The following is a 24,827-nucleotide window of genomic DNA, read 5'->3' on the forward strand; positions in this document are numbered from 1 at the left end:
ATTATTATTATTATTATTTTACCATGGTGAATCAACAATGTGTTGGAATAATTTGAACAATGCTAAGATCAAATTGCTCAACTATCACTATAATACCAAGAATATATCCAACATCCCGCCATAACACCAAGAGTATATTCAACAACATCCAACCAACCCTAGCCTCATAGGAGTGAAATCTATTCTAGTAAAAAGAAAGAGAGAAATTTTTAATGTCCATGAGGCTAAAGATAGCCTATGGGATAGATTACTTTGCCATCCGATTCCTGTATTCAACTCTTTCCCATTTGAAGCTTCACAATCACCGCTCCCAACTTCTCGACAAACCCCTTGCTGAATAAATTATCCCAAGAGCTAGCTGCCAAAATATTTGCATAACTTTCCTTGCTATCTTTGAAGGCCTCACATTCTAAAATAAAATGTTTCGCTGTTTCCACTTTTCTAGAAGAACAAAAAGTAAATACTCTTTCTTCCCACATTTCTTTTGGCCTTTTCAAGTGCCCTCTTTCACAAGAGAGTTGATGAGAATTAGTCCTTAACTAAGCAATACAAATTTTGGCTCTCCAAGAAATATTGGCCCCTGTGTACGTTTTTTGTTGATGATTATGAGTGATATTAACCTCTTTGATATAGTACTTTTTTTTTTCTCTCTAGCTTCTTATCCGAAGTACGCTTGTGGAACTTATCTATAACAAAAGATTTTATCTCTTCACTGCTTGTGGGACACATGTTCAAGCAAATACCCCATTTTCTAAACCATTTGTTATTTTACTGCAACCAAATCTTCTTCCTTTTGCACAATATATCATTAAAGACAACCTTAGGCCATTTGCCCTTTTCCATTTGCTCAATTTTTTTTACATATCTTATAACTTTCACCATAGCGATTACTTCAATGGGAGCAACCCCATTTCACTTTACAAAATATCATAAAGAATTGCACTTTTACTTTTAAACTTATTTGTAATCAAATCCCTCTGTTCTTTAAGTCTTATCACAATCAACTAAACATATTCCTTTGGAATTGAATCTAAGTAAATAGGAAAGCAAATAGTACCGCCAACCACAATCTGATTATTAACTTACTCCATTTTAGCCACATTGATTTAAAAATTCCATAACATACAGCTACATTTAATTTATAAAATTACAACAAAGGATAAACTACTCATCGTAAATAACAACAGTCTATACTAAGAACACAACTCAACCGGATTCTCATTGGCAACTTCACAATTGCCAGGGATGAATGGATGCATCTGGACTGACTTCTTACTAGGAACAAATGCAAAATAATAGCCAGGTGAGCGATTGCACGCAACCGCCGCCTTCTTTTGGAATTTATACACAAGGAAACATCCTTGAAAACCAAAGGAAACACGTCGGTCGTTTCTCATCATGTCTTGTGCAATGCCGCGTTGAATATGCATTTTTCATTTTTGAAACCAAAATTTCAGGAGTCGAAGCTTTGACATCGTCTTCAGGCGTAAAGCAATCGATCTCTCAAAGGCCTAAGCGGAATGAAGAATTGGTAGTACGATGGGTAGAGGGACCAGAAGACGCAAGCGAGGAGGTTCTGTCAATAGTAGCAAAAATAAGGGCAGAGTTTCTGTCAAAGATCACGTTCCCCATGGAGAAGGAGATACAGATTTGCTCGCGGAGGAAATTACTGCCCTGTAACTTCATTTTTCTCTATGCATTTTCCCGTATTTTGACTCCGATTTCATGCTCCGTTTCGTGTCCCTGCAATGGTTTGTTTGCTAATATCGATAGATGTTTATGCGAATGCCGTTTAAATTGTGACAGACTGCGTTAATTTAACGCATCTTTAAGCTTATTATAAGCATCAGAGGGTCAACGTAAGATTTATTTGGTTTGAACCAATTCTCTCATACATTTTATTTTTGGATCGAGTTGAATAAACTTCAGTGAAGTGTTTGTGGTCTGGTAACTAAATTCTTCCTAGCAGCTCGTTTAAGTTCAAATCAAGCTACTCTGTCTGACTGCATTCCTCTTGAGTTCTTAAAGCAGCTCATGATTAGGGTCCTTTCGTAGGTTGATGTTTTACGAGAAAAATTCAGGGGATTTCACGTTGTTCGTGTTCATGTTTTAGATAAAATATTTACAGAATTAATGTTATCATTGGACAATGCTAAATTAGATTAAACGGGGGCTGGCTCACAACGTTGAACCAGTTTTGCAGTACTTTTATTGGCAGAAAACGAATGAAAACACTTAACATTATACGCGAAAGTACGAAGGGTTACAAAGTTGGCCGTATAAGGGGTTACAAAGATGATCGAATGAGAAGGTCATTCGGCCAACAAGTGCCCAGAAAAAGTTCAGCATGACCATAAAGTACCAATAATGTTATCAATCTGCAGGGGTGCCTTGAGCAGCTTGAAAGCACAAATCAAAATAGAGCATGATCAAGAAGAAAACATGGAATAAATATTAATTAAAAGAAGAGGAGAGAGTGCAAGGGAGTATCTAGATATTCAGGATGAAGAGGAAGAGGGGAAGGGTGAGGAATTATCTGCTGTAGAGTCGAGCACCTAATGATGCCGTCAAGGCAGTCTGGCTGGATTGTCCTGGGAGGCATCGGGGAAACATGAGCAAACCTTCTCCCAACATTCAACGTTTAGGAAAAGGACTCTCTCCATGTGACTCTGAAATGGCTGAGCTGCCGTTTTGATCTGTGCATAGAATAAATTCACTTAGCTGTTGTGGGAAGTACACGACCAGCTTTGGGGTACGGCAAGCTTGGTGTTGGCTGCTCTAACCTATCAAAGATCTGCTTGTTTCTTAGCGTCATCAAATGCAGAAATTGACTGAAAGAAGGTAATCAATCTGACAGGGCAAGCTCTGGAAGCAGCCTACAGGTTCCATCCCCTTAGAGTCACTGTCTCATGCATGTAAAGAGCTAGACACCGTTGATTAGGATATCAGGTGAAGGTGCATATGGATCTCTCTGCATCATATGGCAGGTAGGGGTATCTTCTTCTCAACTCATAGTAGATGACAAATATAGAAATAAAATGTTTCTTGGCTTCACCTTCGACAATGGAATAGCTGACAAAACCTCTCCTCTCGTGGGATACAATGTTCAGATTCGATTCAAAGCTGATGAGAGTTGATCATCAACTGCCTGAGAGGCAACACAATATTACAAGATCAGTGATGCGAAGTAAAGTTAGGGTGTATGATAAGACGCTCCCACCCCCAGGAAATGTAAGATGTGCTTAGAGTCAAAAGCCATCTTAGCACCTAGATCTTGTGAAGGGGCGATCCAAGTAGTACGTAGATGTTGACTTTGATTGCCCTGTTGTTCTCCTAATAAAGGCCAAGAATATGGTGTGGATCATCCAGGGAATCACTGAAGGGCAGGTGAGTCTCGATGAATATGCCAATTGATTGCAGTAGTCTGCGTTTCCTATAGGATTCTACCCCCATGGTCATTATCTTTGTAAATTTTTCAAGCCTAGGTGACTGCTGTCCTAATGTTCTCATGCTAAATAACTCAATCATAATTATTTAATAGCAGAAAATTAAATTTCTGAACATTGCATCAATCACACAAATAACTGAAAAATGAACAGCAGAAGAAATTAAACACATACACATGGAATTCTCTTTCAAATTAGCTTTTCATTCATTTGATCAAATCTTACAAGGTGACCTCTATACCCTACTTTGAACCAGTGTTTTAAAAAATGGCCGAGCCAGCTCTGAATCAGCCGAGCCAATCGAGCCAGACCCCCGGGCGGTCCGGCTCGGCAGAAAAAACGGCCCGGTGGCTAGTTTGTTACCGAACCGGCTGAGCCGACCGAACCGAGCCTACCGAGTCGACCGAGCCAGACCCCCGGGCGGTCCGACTCGGCAGAAAAAACGGCCCGGTGGCCAGTTTGTTACCGAACTGGTTGAGCCGACCGAGTCGACCGAGCCAGACCCTTGGGTCAATTTGTTAAGGTGTTCCAGTTGGTGGATGGGGAAAGATTGGCTATGGGCTTCATTTATGTAACGACCTATCTATAAAAGTAATATTAAATAAATTTTAGGAAATAAATTATATTAATCAATTAATAAAATAATAAAAATAAACTAATGAAAAAGTATTTTAATATAAGTCTAAACCTTTATATTAAAATCAGACAAAAGGAAAGTTAATCAAAATTAATATACCCTTTAAAAAAAATGAAATGTATATGACACGACATGGGAAGGGTGTCACGAGGAAATGAAGCGGTGGGTGCTGGAGAAAGGACGGCCACCGCCAAGAAACAGTTTATAAACCAGAAAGAAGAGTTGGGAGGGGGATCAGAAAGAAGAAGGAAGAATGAAGAGGAGACAGAAGAAGTAAACTGGAGTTACCTACGGAAGGAGAGCTGGTTGTTCTGAGGTTTCTGGGCATGGGGGAACACTCTACTTCAACTGAGAAGCTTACTGGACTGAGTAGCGAGGTTCTGCTCAGTTTCGCTGGGTGGTTTCAGTCTTTTGGTAAACGGGAGCAAACTAGAGGAGTTCTGAAACATTTTCATTCGCAACAGGCCAAGTAAGTACTTATCATCAAATCAAGCAATTAGTCATATGAAGTTTTGCATAAATTTAGAACAAAAATTTTCTTAAAGTTTCATACTCTGTTTAGAATAGATAGCTCTATAAAAACTCCTTACAATATTTATAGTTCAGTAAATCTTTATAGTTTCAAAAATGGTTTTTTACATCAGCTCAGTCTTTACATTTGGTATCAGAGCTAGTTCAAACTCTCGGATCTGTTAAGTCTGTTAAGATAGCGTTGCCTGATCTAAAACAAAGAACAAAGAGTCAAAAAGTTTGTGACAAAATATTATAGAAAACCTTCCATTACAAACATAATGAACTCTGTCTAAAGTAGTGATAGCAAGTGCTTCACTGCTGCAGATGCATCTTCTGACTGAAGAAATGCAACTAAAACCTGCTCCATTACTAAGATACTTCTGTTTTCAGATGACTTTGAAAAAGTCCTTATCCTGGAAAGATAACTCTGTATCCGAAAAGAAGAAAAGTGATTAGTTTACATGTGCATGCTTTACCCAAGCATGGCTTTAGGCCAAGCAGTACTTTCCTTAAACACTTGACTACCCCATGACAAAATTCTTCAGAAGCCTCAAGGTGACAGCAAAGCCCCAGAGATGTTCGAATTCCTGCCCGGAAATCTGCCATTGCCCAACAAGTAACCCGAACACTTACTCTGAAAATTTTCTTTGCTTCCTGGATCTCTACAGCTACTGTTGCTCGTCTGCTGACTGCCCGAAACTCCTGCTGCCCCCAGCTTCTTGGTGGCTACCTGGTGGCTTTACATGCTTCCTTGCTGGTTCCTGATGGCTGCTCGGCGATCATGGGCTGTTTCCTGGTGGCCGCAGCTTGTACAACTGCCTGTACTCCTGGAACCTTCTGCCTGAGACTCCTGGTTACTGTTCTTGCTGTCAAAAGACCACCACAGCCGATGCCTAGTTGCTGCAATTCACAGTGCTACCTGTGTATGGATTAATTCACAAAGACTGGAAACAAAGGGCATGAACAACAGTGCTATATAACAACAATTTTTTTTACATAAGTTCGCTAGTCTCTAAAGGACCAGACGTCAATAGAAGAAATGATCCGCGAAGTATGCAATCGTGTTATTGTGGAAACGTGCCAAGGAAATAGTTTTATTTTAAATTACGGTTCAGGTGTCAAGCGATGAATTAAGGTTTAAACAAATATGATATATCATACCGTATATATATTAAACAACATAAATTATATTGCATCAAATCTTAATGCCGGTAATATAAATATATATATATATATATATATATATATATATATATAGCGGTGTGTCGGTTATATTATAGAATATATAAAGTTATAAACAATATTCAGATTTTTTATTTTTTATTTTTTTCTAAACTGCGTATCAATATATATATATATATATATATATAAGTTGTAATACTAATATCGTTGTATATATCATACGATATATTCACCATATTAAATATGCGATATAAAGTTATAAGTCATCCATGGTAAAAGGCAGGAGTGTCGGGCGGGGAATTCGACCTCCCTACCATATAAACACTTCAACTCATACAGATTTTCCAATTACGCTACGGAAATGTTGGGCAGGGGTTTCGACCCACCGATCTCCCCATCGTATGTACACCTTCGAACGCCGGCCTTTCCATATCGAAATTATTAAATAAGTTCTTTGATATATGAGAACCGAGAAACCAATGACGCAGTATTGATCTTACAGAAACTGTTGACCTTTTTATCCGAAGTCAAACACGCTAATCCACTGCGCTATGCGATCCAGGTTACTCACATTTAAATTCCTCTGTCAAGGGACTCCCCTCCCGTGCCATCGGGCACGACAGTCATCACTTTCTAATTGTAAAGATTGTGCAGTGGCTGAGAGCCAGGTTTTGCTCGATGGGTATAGCTTGGTAAGGCTTGACAAAGGATTCGATCTGATTGTTATATGGGGATTTATTAGGGGTTGCTACTGGTTTTGACCCAAAATTTGAGTTAGTAATATTTTTGTAAGTTATTATTAAAATCAATGTTTTACAACTCCGACTCCGACTCCGACTTGGCCGAGGATCGACTCCGACTCCGACTCCGACTCGGCCGAGGATCGACTCCGACTCCGACTCCGACTCGGTAATGACTCGGCCGGCTCGATTTCAATGACTCGGTCGTTGTAAAAAATACATTAAATATTTATTTTTTTTTATAAAAAAACATAATTTTAAATATTTTAAACATAATTTTAAAGATTTTCATTCATGTTTCCAAACACACAGCATTATAATATAGATGGAAGACAACATATGATCAAAGTAGGCTCATGGAGCTTCAATTTCCAAGAGGTGAAATACCTTCCATCTCTTCCACGGAAGGTCACAAACTTGGTATCTAGAGATTTACCATTGATCCTCTATGCAATGATTAAAGTCATTCAAAAATTCAAACCACAGCTGGCACTCAGACACAAATGACCTAAAAACCAGGTCAAGTCAAGACATATGTGGTCTGACCCACAGACCACTGTCAACTGGACACTCTCCAGTAGAATGCCAAAGTTGTCCATTTCAGCTCTTTTTCTGTTTTTGTGAAGGGATTTTTGATTGGTGAGACCAAACTCCAACAAGCAGCTAGGACACAACTACAACATACCTCTACTATTTTTAGGGTAAACTAAATACTGCAGATTTTCAACAGCAATAGCATCTCAGGCACATTTTGTGATTTTTGTTGAACTAATTTGGGGAGCTAGGGCACAAATTTGCACTTCTCAGGCTGTTTTCACCAGCTAGCTGTTAAGGCAAAACTTTATGATCTGATTTTCAAAGAATCAAGCTTCATTTTGTCACTTCTATGGCAGCTAGAGCACACTTTCAGACCTGATTTTTCACCAGAAAGCACAGCTATAGAACACTTTAAGCATATTTTCAGCGTTGGTTTCTTCACAACCAAGTTTTTCATTGCTAGGGCAGCATTTTTGTTAAGTTTCCGAGATCATTTTGAGTTGAAATAACTCATTTTCAGATCCGATATTCTGAGCAGGAGAAGGGCATTCAGCTGGCCCTCAGTCCTGATATATTTCGAAAATATCAACTTCAGATTTGACATTTCTCAGACATGGCTCGTAAGATTTATAATTATCATTTTCCCATTATTGCTTCATACCATGGTTCATGGCATACTTTATGCATTGTGTACTTCATAATAAAATTACAGACATCCAAATAGATTAATTTCACACCACAAATCCAAAAAAAAGTGAATAAAATTTATTTTTTACGCTGCCCAGCCGTTTTCCAATGACTAGGCCTGGTCAATACGGACTCGGCCTGGTTGACCGAGTCATTGATGACTAGGCCGAGTCATTGGATGACTCGGCCTGGTCATCAATGACTCGGTCAACCGAGCCGGTTTGCTGGCCTGGTCACACATTTTTTTACCGGCTCGGTTTGACTCGGCCGTTTCCGAGTTGAGCCGGCCTGGTTGTAAAACAATGATTAAAATAGAGTCCAAAACAACTAAATTAAATGATATCATTAAAAAAAAAATAACAAAAATATTACTGAGACAAAGAAATAGTTATGATCGATTATTATACTATACATTATTTAAATGGGCCTTTGGACTTAATAAAATTGATGAATTATAATTTAATATCATATCTTTAGACGGGCCACATCCCATTTGCTAAAAATTATTCATTTATAATAATGAAGAAGAATACTGTTAAATTAATTAGTAAAGAACTTTAGTTATTTTTAATGATATTATATTTATATTTTGTTTACTATAAATATTACATTTAAAAGAAAATAGATTAAAATTAGTCCACTAATAATAAAATGATTATATTACATAGTTAGGCTATGTTGCAATGTTAAAAGAGGATTTATAAAGACTCATGCATTAGAAAAGTATTATTACGCATTAAGATAGGATTCCCTGCATTAGGACAAGGAGGTCGCGAGACTACCTGCCTTAACCTCGGTACCAGTAAGATCTGCCTAGCAGATAAAAATAGCAAAAAAAAACTATACCCGTTTTTAAATGTGAAGTTGCAAAAACTATGTGTTAAATTCAAATGAATACCTCAATTTTTTTTACAAATTTTATTATCTATACAGGAAGCATTACAATGGTAAGGACATATGAGCGACGACGACATGATCGGGCAGCATCACCATCATTAATGCCACCACCGTCGTCATCATCATCTCCATCACCACAATTATCATCATTGCCTCCATCGAGACCATCATCAATACCGATTGCTCCAGCACCGGAGCTGACCATGATAATGAACTCATTGGAATCTTTATTGGAAACACTAAAAGGGTCAACAATGGCTAAGACCAAAGCAGAACTTCAACCCTTAGCAACCAATTCAGCGGAACCAAAGAATTTTGAGTATAAAAGATCAAAGGAAGATATAATAGATATTTCTAGGGAGCTTCGGAAAATTAAACTCCCAGAATTTTCAGGAGGTCGAGTAGGAGAACGTGCGGAGGCATGGTTAGAAGGAATGAACATATGTTTTAAATTAAGAGAACACTCTTCTTCTGCAAAAACAAAAATTACTGTATTTCAATTAAAGGAAAGTGCCTTGATTTGGTGGGGAAATCTGGAAAACAACTACACCTCACAATGGATAATGTCCCTTGGGAATTGTTCGAGGAAAGATTCCGTGCAAAGTATTTACCTCCATATTTTCAACAACAACAAGCTAGAGCCTTTCATACATTAGTTCAAGGTAATAAAACAGTGGAAAAATACGAGATAAGGTTTATGGAGCTTGTAAAATACATTCACTACTTAGATTCTGATGAACGTCAAGCTGAACGCTTCATATTTGGGTTAAATCCTCGCATCAGGGCCTTGGTGAGCATGTGGAAACCATTATCAGTCGCTGAGGCGGTAGAATGTGGTCGTTATGCAGAAGAACATCTAGGAATCAAAAAGGATGTACGACCAGCAAAACCTTTACAATCAGGATTTCCTGGAAAGACTCCCCGAAATTTCTTCAGAGGAGGTAGCTCAAGGCCACCTTATGGCAATAGATTTATCCCAAGAAATGTAGGAACAAGAGCTCCCATGGCAGTTAATACTATAGCCGTTGAATCATCAAATACCAGTCCATGGACATTGATGAGCCCCACTTTTTGGTATAATTTGGGCTCATTTGGCCTACTTGTTTTGCTCAAACCATTCACTTTTTACTGCTTATGCATGCATTTCTTAGTTTATTCGTGTTGTTTGTAGGAAGAAGGGTAGACACTTTATCTACGTGACTAATGCATTATGATTTCAGGTTTTTGCATTAAAAGGGAGAAAAGACCACGTGAAAAGGAGACAAGGAGACAATGAGGTGGCACTGCTGGTTTTTAGGAGAGGATGTCCACAACCTTGGGACCCTCCTCGTGATTCCCACCATAGCTCCGAGCTCCAATCCATCTCCCCACCGAGCTTAGAAGCAGCCAGCTGTTCTACAGGAACAGCAGTTATAACTGTTCTACAGGAACAGCAATTATGACTGTCCTACAGGATCAGCGGTTTAAACTTCAGTTGGACAGCCGAGCTCCTAAAATCAAAGACACCTATTGGATGATCGTTTTGCATAAGTATGGAGGCCATAGCCTTTGATAGGTTGTTGAAACTTTCGCATTACTATTGTAATTTTTGAGCACAGCTCGGTCTTTGTTCCTTTTTGTAAGCCAATTTGGCATGACATCAGATTATGAATAAAGAAGGCAGATTTTGATCTAGTTCTGAGTTTTCTCAAGGAGCTATAGCTCTCAGGTTAGGGCCCAACCTGAGAGCAATAGATCTCCTCAGTGTTGTAATGTGTTTGCATTTCGTTCCAGCACCTTGAGTTTGTTTATTTTCACATGCAATTCGAATTCACAGTTTGGTAATTTAGTCGTTTTCATGAGCATAGATAGGACTAGTTTATGGTTGAATTGATTTCGGTTGTTTAGTTAGATTAGCAGGTTGATAATACATTGGAGCTCCAGCAAAAAAGGTTGAGAAAGTCTCCACTGCCATCTCCGTTTGGAGATTGGAGTGCAGCCTATACCAGCCACAAAAATACGCAGTTCTTCACGTTATACATGCTGCAACATAGTCTCGTTTATGATAGATCTTTCCATGCACTTCACTCTTGCACCATACACCTTCATCACTGCTTCATGCACATTCCTCTACACGCTTTATCTTGCTGTTCATTGAGTTCAGGTAGCTTAGGTTAATGAATTTTCATCTTGGTGACAGTCATAAGCCATTTGTTTCATTTACACTGCTTTTCATCATTCTATTACCTCCTTCTTCGTCTTGATCACGCATACAACCACATTCTTGACCTCTGTTACGCTCTGTTATCTCCCAAACTCCTCCACTCCTCACGTAACTTCATTCTTTAGACATTTCGTTGTTATAACCTTCCATCCATCAACCCACTTCATACACTCGTTCTCCATCCTACTTCTCCACTCCCGAGCCATCACCAGCCTTATTCCTACCTTACACATCTCCCCCTACCATTCCATCACTCCTCCATCACTTCAAACACCCACGGTAGGTCATCCTGTAGCAATTTGTAGACTTCCTATAGAAACCCCTGCGTTTCCTGTAGAATCCCCTGCAGACATCCTGTAGGAGGCCACTCACTCGATTGCTGAGCCTCTGAAAGTGAGGAACCTCTGTGGACTGATGCTAAGGATCTCTGGGAACCTCTCCTAGCCTCCCCAACCTTTCCCAAGCTTTCCTTCCTTCCGCATCACATCTGCACAACCAAACCCTAATAAGCACAAAATCACAATCACTCCATCCACTTAAAGAAAAAATACAAAAACATGTCTTTTAAGATGCAAGTAGATTAGATTCATGCATTTTCACTTATTAGAGGTAATGGCATCCTTGGTAGAAGTTTCCTTCACATTCTTTGCATCATAGAGGTTAGACTAGTTAAATTAGGGTTTCTTAGGGTTTCCATGTTTTGATTTGCTTTCAGTTCATTTTTGCCAAGTAGATTAGTCTTCTTTGTGCTAGCTTTCGTCCATCATTGATAAAGCTTCTTCTGTGAGCCTATAGAAGTTGGCTTGAGCCCTAGCGGACTTGTGCCAGCTGACCAAGTGACAGCTGCGACAAGAGCTAGTACTTGTGCATACAGCACCGTCGCTTCCAAGTTTGTACGAACTACCGGGTTGATAAAATTAAGAGACAGGAAGCCCCAGGAGTTGTAGCATTATTGCTACAATACTGGAGCTCACCAGACATCTCGTGGAACTGCTAATAGAGGGAGAAATTCGAGAGGAAGCAACATGAGAGGACAAAGCTCTTTATCTAAAAATTCACGTCCTGATTCAAGAGGACCAACATAGGTTAATTGTTGGGGATGTAGAGGACTGCATTTTCAACGTGATTGTCCAGAAGCTTCATCAAGTATATTGCATAGGACTGGAAAGGAACCAATATCAAATAATCAAGGCAATCATAGAATTCATGCATCAGTCAACAACAATCAAGCAGTACATCAATCCACTGTAGTGGAATCCTCAGGTGTTATTAATGGTATAAAACTCAAAATCTCATTTGATACTGGTGCCACAGATAGTTTCGTTTCGTCATATGCATTAAACAAATGTAGGTTAGCAGTTTGCAGACAAAATGATTTTAGACAAGAAGAAATGGCCTCAGGAGAACTCCAATCCGTAGACTTAAGTGTGGATTAATGCAAAATTGACCTAGGCGTCTGTACGACTAAATTAAAAGTTTATGTCACAACCTTAGGAACTTATGATCTTGTCATAGGTATGGATTGGTTAGAAGCTCATCAAGCTTGGGTAAACTGTTATGGAAAAAGAATTCTAGGTATAAATGATGAAGGAGAAGCGATCCAAATTCAAGGAATCAAGAGAAAAGTATCTTTACGCTACATATCCGCAATGAAAATGAAGTGTTGCTTAAGAAAAGGTTGTCAGGCATATGTAATTCAAGAAGTAAGTAAAGAAAAAGGACCATTCTTAGAACAATATCTGGTGTTAACCGAATTTCCGGATGTATTTCCAAAGGAATTACCAGGATTACACCTTGTAAGAGAGCTAGATCTCACAATAGAATTGAAACCTGGTACTCAACCAATCTCTAAAACACCTTATAGAATGACAGTTCCAGAACTTCAAGAATTACAAATTCAGTGAAGGAACTATTGGATATAGGACATATTCGACCTAGTATATCACCTTGGGGTGCTCCTGTAATTTTTGTCAAAAAGAAAGATGGATTCTTAAGATTATGCATAGATTACCGAGACTTGAATCAAGCTACAGTAAAGAATCGATATCTTATGCCTCGAATTGATGATCTCATCGATCAAATGAAAGGAGCTGCTGTCTTTTCAAAAATTGATCTTTGATCAGGCTATCATCAGCTAAGGATTTCTAAAAGTGATATTTTTAAGACTGCATTCCGGACACGCTTTGGGCATTATGAATTTACTGTGGTACCATTTGGATTAACAAATGCACCAACAGTATTCATGAATCTTATGAACAGTGTTTTCCGCAAATATCTTGATCAATTTGTACAAGTCTTTTTAGATGATATACTCATCTATTCCAAGAATGAGAAAGAGCATGAAGATCATTTACGGATAGTGTTGTCCTGCCTTAGAAAACATCAGTTGTATGGAAAATTATCCAAGTGTTCGTTCTTTCAGGAAAAGATTCATTACTTAGGTCATATCATATCAGGTGAAGGGATTTCAGTAGACCCTGAGAAGGTAAAAGCAATCATGGAATGGCCAATACCGAAAAACATACATGAAGTACGGAGCTTTATGGGTTTAGCTGGTTGCTACCGAAGATTTGTGGAGGGATTCTCCAAAGTTGCAAAGCCGATTACAACCTTTCAGCGTAAAGGTGTTAAGTATGAATGGATTGAGGAATGTAATAAAGCATTCTCTAAACTCAAAAGACTACTGACCAGTGCACCAATCTTATGAGTCCCTGATATGGACAAAGATTTTATGGTATGTATTGATGCATCCAAACAAATGCTAGGTGCAGTATTGATGCAGGATAGAGGAGTAATAGTGTATGCCTCAAGTAAGTTAAAGCTTCATGAAAACTCTATGCTACTCATGATTTAGAGTTAGCTGCTGTAGTACTAGTTTTAAAGATTTGGAGACACTATCTAGTAGGGCGAAGTTTTACACTTAAAAGTGACCATCAAAGTCTACAATATTTGTTCACCCAAAGAGACTTAAATGTTAGACAAAGACGATGGAGTGAATTCCTAAGTGAATATGACTTTGGAATATCATATATTAAGGGAAAAGAAAATGTAGTAGTAGATGCTTTAAGTAGAAGACCACGGATATTTTCTCTCATACCTATCAAAGTAGACTTAAGGCAACGAGTACTAGAATATCTCATAAAAGATAGCTGGTATTTAAAGGTGAGATCTAGTCTTGAAAGTAAAAAGCCAAAAGAATCTAAGTTTGAAGGATATGAACTAGAAGATGATGGAATCTTACGATTTCATGGGAGGATGTATATTCCTGATAATAGGGATCTTCGAGACACTATCCTTAAGGAAGCCCACAGAGCAGTGTATTGTGCACATCCTGGAGTAAAGAAAATGTATGCGGATACCAAGAAACTCTTCTTCTGGTCGGGCATGAAACGTGATATCGTTCAATTCATTGCAAGATGTTTGGAATGTCAACAAGTAAAAGCAAATCATTGTCATCTAGCGGGTCTTTTACAACCTCACGACATTCCTATGACCAAATGGGAGATTATTTCTATGGATTTTATCATTGGGCTACCTCTTACTTCTCAAAGACACAATGCCATTTTGATAGTAGTGGATAAATTAACGAAAAACACCCATTTCATTCCCGTAAGAGATATTTATGACGTTACGGACGTAGCTCGAGTATTTATAAATGAAATTATCAAATTTCATGGAGTACCTAAGAATATTATATTAGATAGAGATTCTCGATTCACTTCAAGATTCTGGACTTGCATGCAGTCAACCTTAGGAACTCAATTAAATTTAAGCACAACTTATCATCCTGAAACTGATGGGCAAACAGAAAGGGTAAATCAAATACTTGAAGATATGTTGAGGATGTATGTTATGGATCAGCAATCACAATGGGAAAAGTACTTATCCTTAGTCGAATTTGCATACAATAACAGTTACCACAGTTCAATTGGAATGCCTCCATTTGAAGCATTATACGACAGACCTTGCAGAACACCGTTAAGTTGGGACAGGTTAGAAGATCGAGTGATAATAGGACCATAATTAATCCAAGAAATGGAAGAGCAGGTAAAACAAATTAGACAGCGGTTAAAGGAAGCATAGGATAGACAAAAGAGTTATGTTGATGCTCACAGAATTGATAGGAAGTATGAAGTAGGGGATCAGGTTTTCATCCGCATCAAACTGAATAAAAGTACTATCCGATTCGGAAAAGGGACAAAATTATCACCCTGATTTATTGGACCATTTAAAGTCATGGAAAGAGTTGGACCTGTTGCCTATCGTCTTGCACTGCCACCTCACTTGCATAAAGTTCATAATGTATTTCATGTATCTGTATTAAGGCATTACATAGCTGACCAATCTCATAACCTTCAATGGAAGGAACTGCAGGTATCGGACGAAGGAACCATATCGGTCGAACCATTACGTATACTGGAACGTAGAGTTCGACAACTCAAAAATCGTCTAGTAGACCAAGTTAAGGTCCAGTGGGACAAGTATAGTCCTGGATCAGCTACTTGGGAAGATACAAAGAACATATGTCAAAAATACCCCAATCTGTGTCAATTTTGAAGAACTTTAAACTATGTTTTGTATATATTTACTTTACTGTAAATTAGAGACTCAGAACCATTTTTGAATGACCATATATAAACATGAACTTTTATGACATAATATCTGTTTAATTCCGCTAGTACATGGATACCAAAATGGAATATGTTATTGATCTTACTAAATTATAGTTATCAAAGTAAAGTTTAAATATTTGAGTAATTTTGCTTCTGATGGGAATTAAGATATTATAATTTTGTTTCATTTATGCATATCAATATGATTGATGAGATAGAAATCAAAGAATGATTACATTTTAATATGAAAGTTAATGACATGAATAGAATATGGCAAAGTATGTTATATTGTAGTTGACATGTGTGAATTAGACAAAAACTATTGTTTTTGAATATGTTAATGCACATTTTATAAATGCATGGACAAGTGTTTATGATTGCAGATAATATTCGTTACCAAAATGACAGCGTAATGACAGAAACCTCAAAACAATTAAAGCTCAAAGAGATTCCATGATAGGGTATTAACCCTGATTCTACTGGGAGGGGTGGAGGTGTTACCCACCGTGTATCCTCCGAACCTTGGGGTCATGGGAGGATTGTGCGAGTCACGCTCCCCTAGACGTGTGATGATGACTGCCAGATGCCTACTAAGGATCAGGTCGATATAACCGACGCTGTCATCCTTGGAGTTTATAAATGGTTAGGCCAGTATAACTGACGCCATGACATACTCCAGTAGAGGACGGATAGGATGGGAGCGGAAGAGATTAGGAAGGATAGGGTGATTTTGTAAATAGCTGGGGAACCTGATGAAATAAAACATGATCATTAAAGTTATAAACCTAAAGTATTCAAAACACCAAATTTGTAGTGCCCTTACATTAAGTAAGAATTTAACCTCAATACACAATCCTAAGGAAAATGTACTAATTGCTATCATAAATATTCATATAAGATAAAACTCAAACTTCGGGACGAAGTTTTCTGAAGAGGGGGGGTGTATGTAACGACCTATCTATAAAAGTAATATTAAATAAATTATATTAATCAATTAATAAAATAATAAAATTAAACTAATGAAAAAGTATTTTGATATAAGTCTAAACCTTTATATTAAAATCGGACAAAAGGAAAGTTAGTCAAAATCAATATACCCTTTAAAAAAAAGAAATGTATATGACAGGACATGGGAAGGGTGTCACGAGGAAATGAAACGATGGGTGTTGGAGGAAGGATGAACACTGCCAAGGAATAGTTTATAAACCAGAAAGAAGAGTTGGGGGGGGATCGGAAAGAAGAAGGAAGAACGAAGAGGAGACGGAAGAAGTAAACTGGAGTTACCTATGGAAAGAGAGCTGGTTGTTCTGAGGTTTCTGGGCATGGGGGAACAATCTGCTTCAACTGAGAAGCTTACTGGACTGAGTAGCAAGGTTCTGCTCAGTTTGGCTGGGTGGTTTCGGTCTTTTGGTAAACGGGAGCAAACTGGAGGAGTTCTGAAACATTTTCATCCGCAACAGACATCCGCAGCAGACCAAGTAAGTACTTATCATCGAATCAAGCAATTAGTCATATGAAGTTTTGCATAAATTTAGAACAGAAATTTTCTTAAAGTTTCATACTCTGTTTAGAATAGATAGCTCTATAAAAACTCCTTACAATATTTACAGTTCAGTAAATCTTTATAGTTTCAGAAATGGTTCTTTACATCAGCTCAGTCCTTACAATTTACGAGGCTATGGATCAAGCAAATGAGCAAATAAAGACAACATACAAGGATAGAGTGGCTAAGTATGGGCCCATTTGGGAAATCATTGATCAAATATGGAACAAATAACTCCATCGCCCTATACATGGCACATGCAGCTGGGTTCAGAAAGAACCCAAGGTATCATTATAAAGCTCTTGAGGTAGAAGCTTCACTGGGGAGGTTAGCAACTTAGCAGTAACCAGTAGTACTAGTGCCTAGTGATGTTTTATAGTTTACTTTTGTTGTAGAGGCTATTTAGAGCCTCCTTGGTTATGTGTTCTTGTTTTGATCTCTATATCATGTATGTATTGGACGGTGCACTGGGTTCCATTATGATATAATGGATATATTCATGAGCCTACTTTGATCGTATGTTGTCTTCTCTCTATATTCTAATGCATTGTGTTTGGAAACATGAATGAAAACCTTTAAAATTATGTTTTTTCATAAAAAAATAAATATTTAATGTATTTTTTACAATGACCAAGTCATTGAAATCAAACCGGCCGAGTTGATACCGAGTCGGAGTCGGAGTCGACCCTCGGCCGGTTCCAAACCCAAGTCGGAGTTTTAAAACACTACTTTGAACCAGTAGCTGTACAACCATTAAAATCACTTCAAACAATAGTGTATGATTTGTGAAAAGAGGGTGCAACTACAATAGTATAGCCTGCTCTATTTCTGCCTTTCCTAGACAACAAATTGCTCCTTTTCCCTCTAAATCTCTGAAGCACACTCCGACAATACACTGTATGGCTAGATCTGAAGGTGTATGGCCTGCGCATGAAGAAAAACAGCTATAGTAGTGATACAGATTGTCAACCCGCTGTACTTGCTGGTCTCTTTAGCAAATCTACTGTTCTTTTATTCCAGATGCACTCTTCCTTCCTCCATCTCTCTTTCTCTTTTCTCATGTGTGTGAGACCATCCTCCAGTGCCCCTCTCAAAGATAACTAATCTCCTCAATTCTAGTTGTTACCTATCTTAATCATGAGATGTATGGCTAAGATTTATTCCTATAATTTAAATTACTAATGTTCTAGAACTTATAGAACATTTCGTTCAGATCACTAAGATTAGTTGACTTCAAAATATTAGACTCTTACTTTTATTTTTTTGTTTTCAAGTGAAATTACAAGATAGAATTATTGATCGCTTTTTCATAGTCACCAAAGAATGCCTTGAACCATTTTTGCATGTTCACACTGAACTTGTGCAAGGAGTTCTTGCTTGAGCTACATTTCTCAACACTTCCTCTTAGTGAGGAAGAAATTCTACATCAATCCGAGTCTATCTGAATGCTTCAAACTCCCCTTTTGCTAAGGGCTTGGTCAGAATATCAGTTACCTGTCGGTCTATGGGAATATGTTGGAGCTTCTCTAACCTCTTTTGAATATCGCCTCATATGAAGTGATATTTGATTTCTATGTGCTTGGACTTGTTGTGAAACATTGGACTCTCAAAGAGTTTGATATAACTCTGATTATCATAATAAATCACTATGGGGTCCAACTCTCGATCAAACAATCTTGCAAATAATTTTGTGAAGCTAGATGGCCTCACAACTAGTAGTACTGACTGCCATATATTTTGCTTCTCTTGAGCTAAGTGCCACATAAGTTTGTTTCTTTTTGAACCAGGATATCATCATTGACCCCAAGCTAATGCAACACGCTGTGGTGCTCTTCCTATTTGCTACACTGGCTACACAATTCGAGTTTGAAGACCCTTGCAACTTCACTTCACCATCTCCATGATATTTTAGACCATACTCCACTATGCCCCTCAAATATATGAGCACATGTTTTGCTACTACCCAATGCTCCTGCTTTGTCTCCTCCATGAATTGACTCAAGATGTTTACTGCAAAACATATATTTGGTCTAATGTTGACCAAATACATCAATGATCAAGGAACCTATCAATGTGAAAATTCCTAAACTGGAATTCCTACTACAACAAATTGATGTTACTTCTCCTACTTGTTAATCCATAGAAGTTATTTACTGTGTGCTACGGTAAATATTGAAGTAAATACTACTGTAGCCTTCACTTAATTAAATTATATGCGGAAACAAGAGACTGAGCAAGAAAAAAATACAACACAATAACACTGTTATTTTTGGACAAATGTCCCTGGAAAAACACAATGAGGGAAAATTGGTGCAACAGATTTGAGGGTTTATTATTATTAAGCAGTAGCAAATTCTGAATACATCTCTGAATACCTCAAGGGTTGTTCAGTTACAAAGAGAGGAATACTGGCAGGAATATTTGTGAGATTACCTCACACAATCACTAAGAAAAATCCCGGCTGATCCGTCACTGGATGAGGTGCCTCTGGCAGGTCCTGCGCTGCCTTTGCGCAGTCCTAACGCAGCCCCTGCATCAACCCCTCCAGGCACTGCGTCACCCAGCCAGTTGATCGATTTGTTGCCCGGAGTCACTGCTCTCAGCCTCCCGGTCTCACACTCGGTTCCCGACTTCTGAAATTGACTTTGCCGCAAAATTTCGGACCCTCTTTCACCCTCTGCACTGCCTTTGCGTGGCCCTGCGTCAGCCTCTGTGTGAGACCTGCTAGATCACTCTCTGCCTCTCTCTGCAGATGATTCTTCGATTGAGAAAATCTCTCTTTCTCCAGATGCTATCTCTGCCCGTCAACTGCAAGAAATCTTCTCAATCAGAATTTCCACCCGAGAACTTCTCACTTTAGAAATTTGATTTCTTGATCTTTCGGTGTGTCTTCCAAATGACCCTCAAGCTTCCTTAAATAACCTTCTCGTTGACATTCAACGACCCAGATTAAAAGCTAATCAATGGCTAAGATCATTTTAGCTCGATCCTCGTCTTCTTCTAGAAGTTGCACCCATAATTAGATTAATACCCATTAATATTTTTAATTTCCTAAGTTTAGACTTAGGGGCCCAAAAATATTTAATAAAATTGTTTCTGGGTGGAATTTCCAAAAACGTTTTTTGGGTTCTTTGGATACATGTGCCCAAGCCTCCCTGCAAAATTTGAGGCCTAAACCACATCCGATGCTACCCCAAATCAACAATCAACTTCCTATACAACATGGGATCCACCAACTCTGAATCTGAATCTATCCTTCTTCATATTAGTGATCATGGGTGTGGCCATAGGTTTGCAGTTCTTCATCCAAAATCTCTTTAGGTTCTCAATTCTCAACTGCATACTTATCTTGCCCAAAAAAAAACAAGCATAAACACTTGATTGCAAAATGATCAAAGTACTGTTTGAGTGTAAGCCCCACCTTCGTCCATGTGCTCTCATTAGATAGGTGAGAAGCATAAGGCTGATGCAAGTGGCAAAGATATAATGGCACGACATCAACTAGTGGTGGTTGTCAGGGGTTGCTGGCTGGCCAATTGGATGTGAAGAACATGAGAAAAGTTTTTTCCTCTAGAGTTACCCATTTTGGTGGGTAACAAATCCTATTAAGGAAATTTGTCTTCACATCCATTTGATGTATCCTCCATCCCATAAATGAAATTAAGGACATAAGTGCTCTAATGGAAGTATAATTGGCGAATGGAGCAAATGTCTCCTCATAGTCCATTACATCTTTGTGGGAGAACCCTCTCCCCATGAACCTTGCTTTGAACTTCTCAAGGATGCCATGTGTTGCATGCTTGATCTTGTAAAGCTACTTGGAATTCACTACTGACTTCCTCTCCGGTCTTGGCTCTATATTCCAGACATCATTCTTCATGATGGAGGTGTACTCCTCCATTATGGCATCTTGCCAAACCTATGGGTCTTTTTCCTCTTGAAAGTTGGAAGGCTCGAAATTTATGATCTTGCTCATTAATGCCACGTGGTCTGGAAACATCTTCAGAGGTTCACTCCTTCTAAATGTGCTCCTAGGAGTCTCAACATACTCTCGAGCATCTCTCAATGTTTGAAGTGGGAGGGTTTGCTATCTCCTCTTCACCTAGAGGCTATTGTACTAGTTTGGAAGTCATCGGTGACTTTGGCTTAGTATTCAAAGCTTCTTGCTCCTTATCCTCTGTCACTAGAATAGGCTCATAAGACTTCTTGGTCTTCCTAAAACTTTAGTTCCCTTCTCATTACCTTCTTCCTCTGCTTTGGAATATAGACCCACTAGGTCTTTGATGTTTCATTGTAACATAGAGGGTCTATAGTCTAGAGTAGAGGAATATGGTAGTGAGAAGGGATGTAAAGTTTGAGGAAGACCAGGATGTCCCATGAGCCTATTCCACTGATAGAGGATGAGAAGCATGAAGCTTCGAATGTTAAACCAATGTTGCCAATGCCTTTGAAGTCTCATTGTAACCTACAAATAAACCCTTCGTGTTTGAGGGTTCTAACTTAGTCCTCTTTTCTACTGGTACATAGATATAAATTAGACAACCAAAAATTCAAATTTGACTCAACTCTAGCTTCACACCAGTGAATGCCTCCTCTGGTGACTTGTCCTCGAAGATCTTATGAGGACATCATTTCTGGATGTAGACTATTGTGCTACATGCCTCTACCCAAAGAAACATTAACAAGCCTTACTCATGAATCATGGCCTTAATAGCCCCTATGATGGGTTGATTCTTCTGCTTTGCAACCCCATTCTATTGTACCAATTGTTAACCCTCTTGATTCCTACCTCCTTGCAAAAACCCTTGAATTCCTTGGAGGTATACTCATCCCCATTGTTTGATCTCAAGACTTTGATCTTCTTCCCTATCTAGTTTCCAACAAGAGCTTTGAAGTCCCGAACCTGCTAAAAACATCATTCTTAGTCTTTAGGAAGTAGGTCCATGTTTTGCATGGGAAGTCATCTATGAAGGAGACATGGTACATGCTTCTTGTATTTGATGCTATTGACAATAGTCCACAAACATTTGAATGTTAAATGCACTAAGTCTAGAATCTCTTTAGACCTATGGTCACTACTCGGGAAAGCAACATTGAATGCTTGAATGTACTAAGTCTAGAATCTTCTTAGACCTATGCTCGTTGCTTGGGAAAACAACTTTGGCATGCTTGTCAAGCATGCATGCTCTACATACTTCATGTTGCTCAATGTCGAACTTTGGAAGACTTGTGACTATCTCTCTCAGAATAGGCAACATTGTTGATGTTTGTAGCTTGGGCAGGTACTTTTGCACTGGCCTTTTGTCTAGGCCTGCGGAAGTCACCCATAGTCTCCTTAGGTACTTGCTCTCATATGATCAAGATTGCTAATTTAATTTAGCCTAAGTCTAACTAGGAAAAAACACATATTATTATGTTGGTTCATTGGGCTAAAGAAGCTTAGGAAAAGTAAAGTAAATTACTTTAGTGAATATGTTTTAATCTCGATCATTAATGTCAAGTGAGGTGAGATTTAATCTTGGTCGTCAATCACTTTGGAGATTAAGTTTAGGGATTTAGCTCGATGTAAGTTATAAAAGTGTTGAAAATGTAGTGAAGGAAGGTCTTTTGGCTTGTGCCTTAGACTTTGAATTTGTCTTTGTCTAGCATAATTTCGAATTCATAAGTTACGCTTAAGTTTTGATGAGTCGATTTCTAATTCACTGGAATGGTCATTAGTAGATTGCATGCATAGTGTTGGAGCTTTAGTTCGTTGGAGTCTTCTTCAGTTAGACTACAGGATGAGGTGGCAGAGACAAGTCCAATTAGGATGAGTTGAGACTGCAGAGACAAGTTCAATTAGAACGAGTAGGGACTTTAGAGATAAGTGAAGAGAGGACGAGTTAAGTCCTTAGTTAATTTGGTTCACAACTAGAGGAAATCAAGGAGCAACTCGAGCTAGTTAACTGAGAGCTAGTCAAAGTGTAACTAAGACTTTCTCTAGTTAATTGGAAAAAGGAACTCGTTGAAGTAGAGTGAACTACCATTCGAACTTGGCCTCATTGCATTGATTGAAGATCTACAAAAGCAGAGAAGGATGAAGGAACAATGTTGGATAGTTCATTGTTGCAGGTTGAGCACGTTGGTTGAGGAGAAAAATTTAGGATTTCGAGGAGCAAAGCCGAGATCAGTTTCATCGGGAAGCAATTGTGAGTATAGGCCGACATCAAGGAGTAGGGCCGAGAGCAATGATCTAGGAGAGGCCGTGAGCAATTTAGAGTTGACTAGTGCCTTCCATTGCTTGTTTTCCTTTGCTTGATTCAGCTACTGGTTCTGGTTCCATTGGCACTACTAGATCTCCATTGGGATCAACCCCCCCTAACTCCATGGCATCAATATCAAAATCAGCATCAAACTCAGCTGGTTGAGTCTCCTCCACCCATTTTGATGTTGGATCAATATCGTCCAACACAATGGGATCTAGATTAGGTCTTCTGTTCATCAACTGGTTGCGCCTTAGTTGAAAGTTGTATTACACAAAGACGAGATGATTTAACTGTTTTTGTTCCAAATGGTTTCTCTTCTTTGTGTGTATCCACTCAACCCCTCACTTTCTAAGACAAGAACTTTGAGGCACCACCTAATATATCATTGAATTTGAGGCTAGCTGAGGCCATCTCTAAGATCTAATACACAAACCCCCAAATTTGGAAACTAGTCCTTAAAAGAAGGAATATTGAAAGTTGAAACCCTTTAATTGTTGGTCCTCCTTTCCGATAATTTCTTGATAATCTCAATAAGAAAAATAGCTCTGATTCTATGTAATTTTTTCAAGCTGAAATGACTGCTGTTCTAATATTCTCACACTAAATAACTCAAACAAAATTTATTTAACGGCAGAAAATTAAATTTCTGAACATTGCATCAATCACAGAAGTAGCTGGAAAATGAACAATGGAAGAAATAAAACGCATACAAAGGGATTTCTCCAAATCAGCTTTTCGTTCCTTTGATCAAAGCTTACAAGGTGACTTCTGTATCTTGCTTTGAACCCATAGCTGTACAGTCAATAAAATCACCTCAAACAGTAGTGTATGACCTATGAAAAGGGGGTTATAGCTGCAATAATACAACCTACTCTATTTTTGCCTCTCTTGGATGGAAAATCGCTCTTTCTTCCTCTCAATCACTGAAGCACACTCCAACAAAACACTGTATGGCCAAATCTGAAGGTGTATGGCCTGTGCATGAAGAAAAGACAGCTATAACGGTGGTACAAACTGTACTGCCTGTTTTACTTGGTAGTCTCTTTAACAGATCTATTCTTCTTTTTTCGATGCTCTCTTCCTTCCTCCAGCTCTCTTGTTCTCTTCTCATGTGTGTGAGATCTCTTCTATCTTGTCCTATTTATGCTTTAAGAGAAGATAATCGATCTTCTCAATCCTAGTTGCCTCCTATTCAATCATGAGATGTACAGCTAAGATCAAATCTAAATCGAAGTCACTAATGTTCTAGAACTTCTAGAACATTTCATTTAGATTCCTAAGACTAGTTGACTTCAAAACAGTAGACCTTCACTTTTATTTTTTTACTTTTAAAGTGAAATTAGAAGATAGAATTAGTGATCACCTTTTTCCAAGGTTGTCACCAAAGAAATATCTTGAACCATTTCCTGCACATTCACATTGAACTTGTACAAGAAGTTCCCACCTGAGTTGCATTTCTTAGCAATCTTTAGTTATGGTATTTCTGCCACCATTGATTTAGTGAAGGCTTGGGGTTGCTCATCTCTACTTTCTTCAGGTACCAGGACCAGAGATGCTTAGCCCTCTTCACCGGGGAGATTTTAA

At 38.5% G+C, this 24,827-nt stretch overlaps 1 protein-coding gene across 3 annotated transcripts in view; it reads left to right on the forward strand.

The window, feature by feature from the left end:
• Positions 1-1,162: 1,162 nt before the first annotated feature.
• GCN2 (protein kinase family protein) overlaps positions 1,163-24,827 on the forward strand; it is a 444,532-nt gene continuing 420,867 nt past the window's right edge. For 2 of the 3 annotated variants that reach the window (XM_089405808.1, XM_089405810.1), the window contains exon 1: positions 1,316-1,676. In XM_089405808.1, the coding sequence (XP_089261934.1) occupies positions 1,540-1,676 (137 nt within the window). In that variant the 5' untranslated portion in view covers positions 1,316-1,539. The other variant, XM_089405809.1, reaches the window with a different exon arrangement.

Source organism: Pinus tabuliformis, chromosome 2_2 (assembly GCF_031772625.1).
Source record: "Pinus tabuliformis cultivar Carrire ecotype Pingquan chromosome 2_2, CPIR1, whole genome shotgun sequence".
NCBI lineage: Eukaryota > Viridiplantae > Streptophyta > Pinopsida > Pinales > Pinaceae > Pinus > Pinus tabuliformis.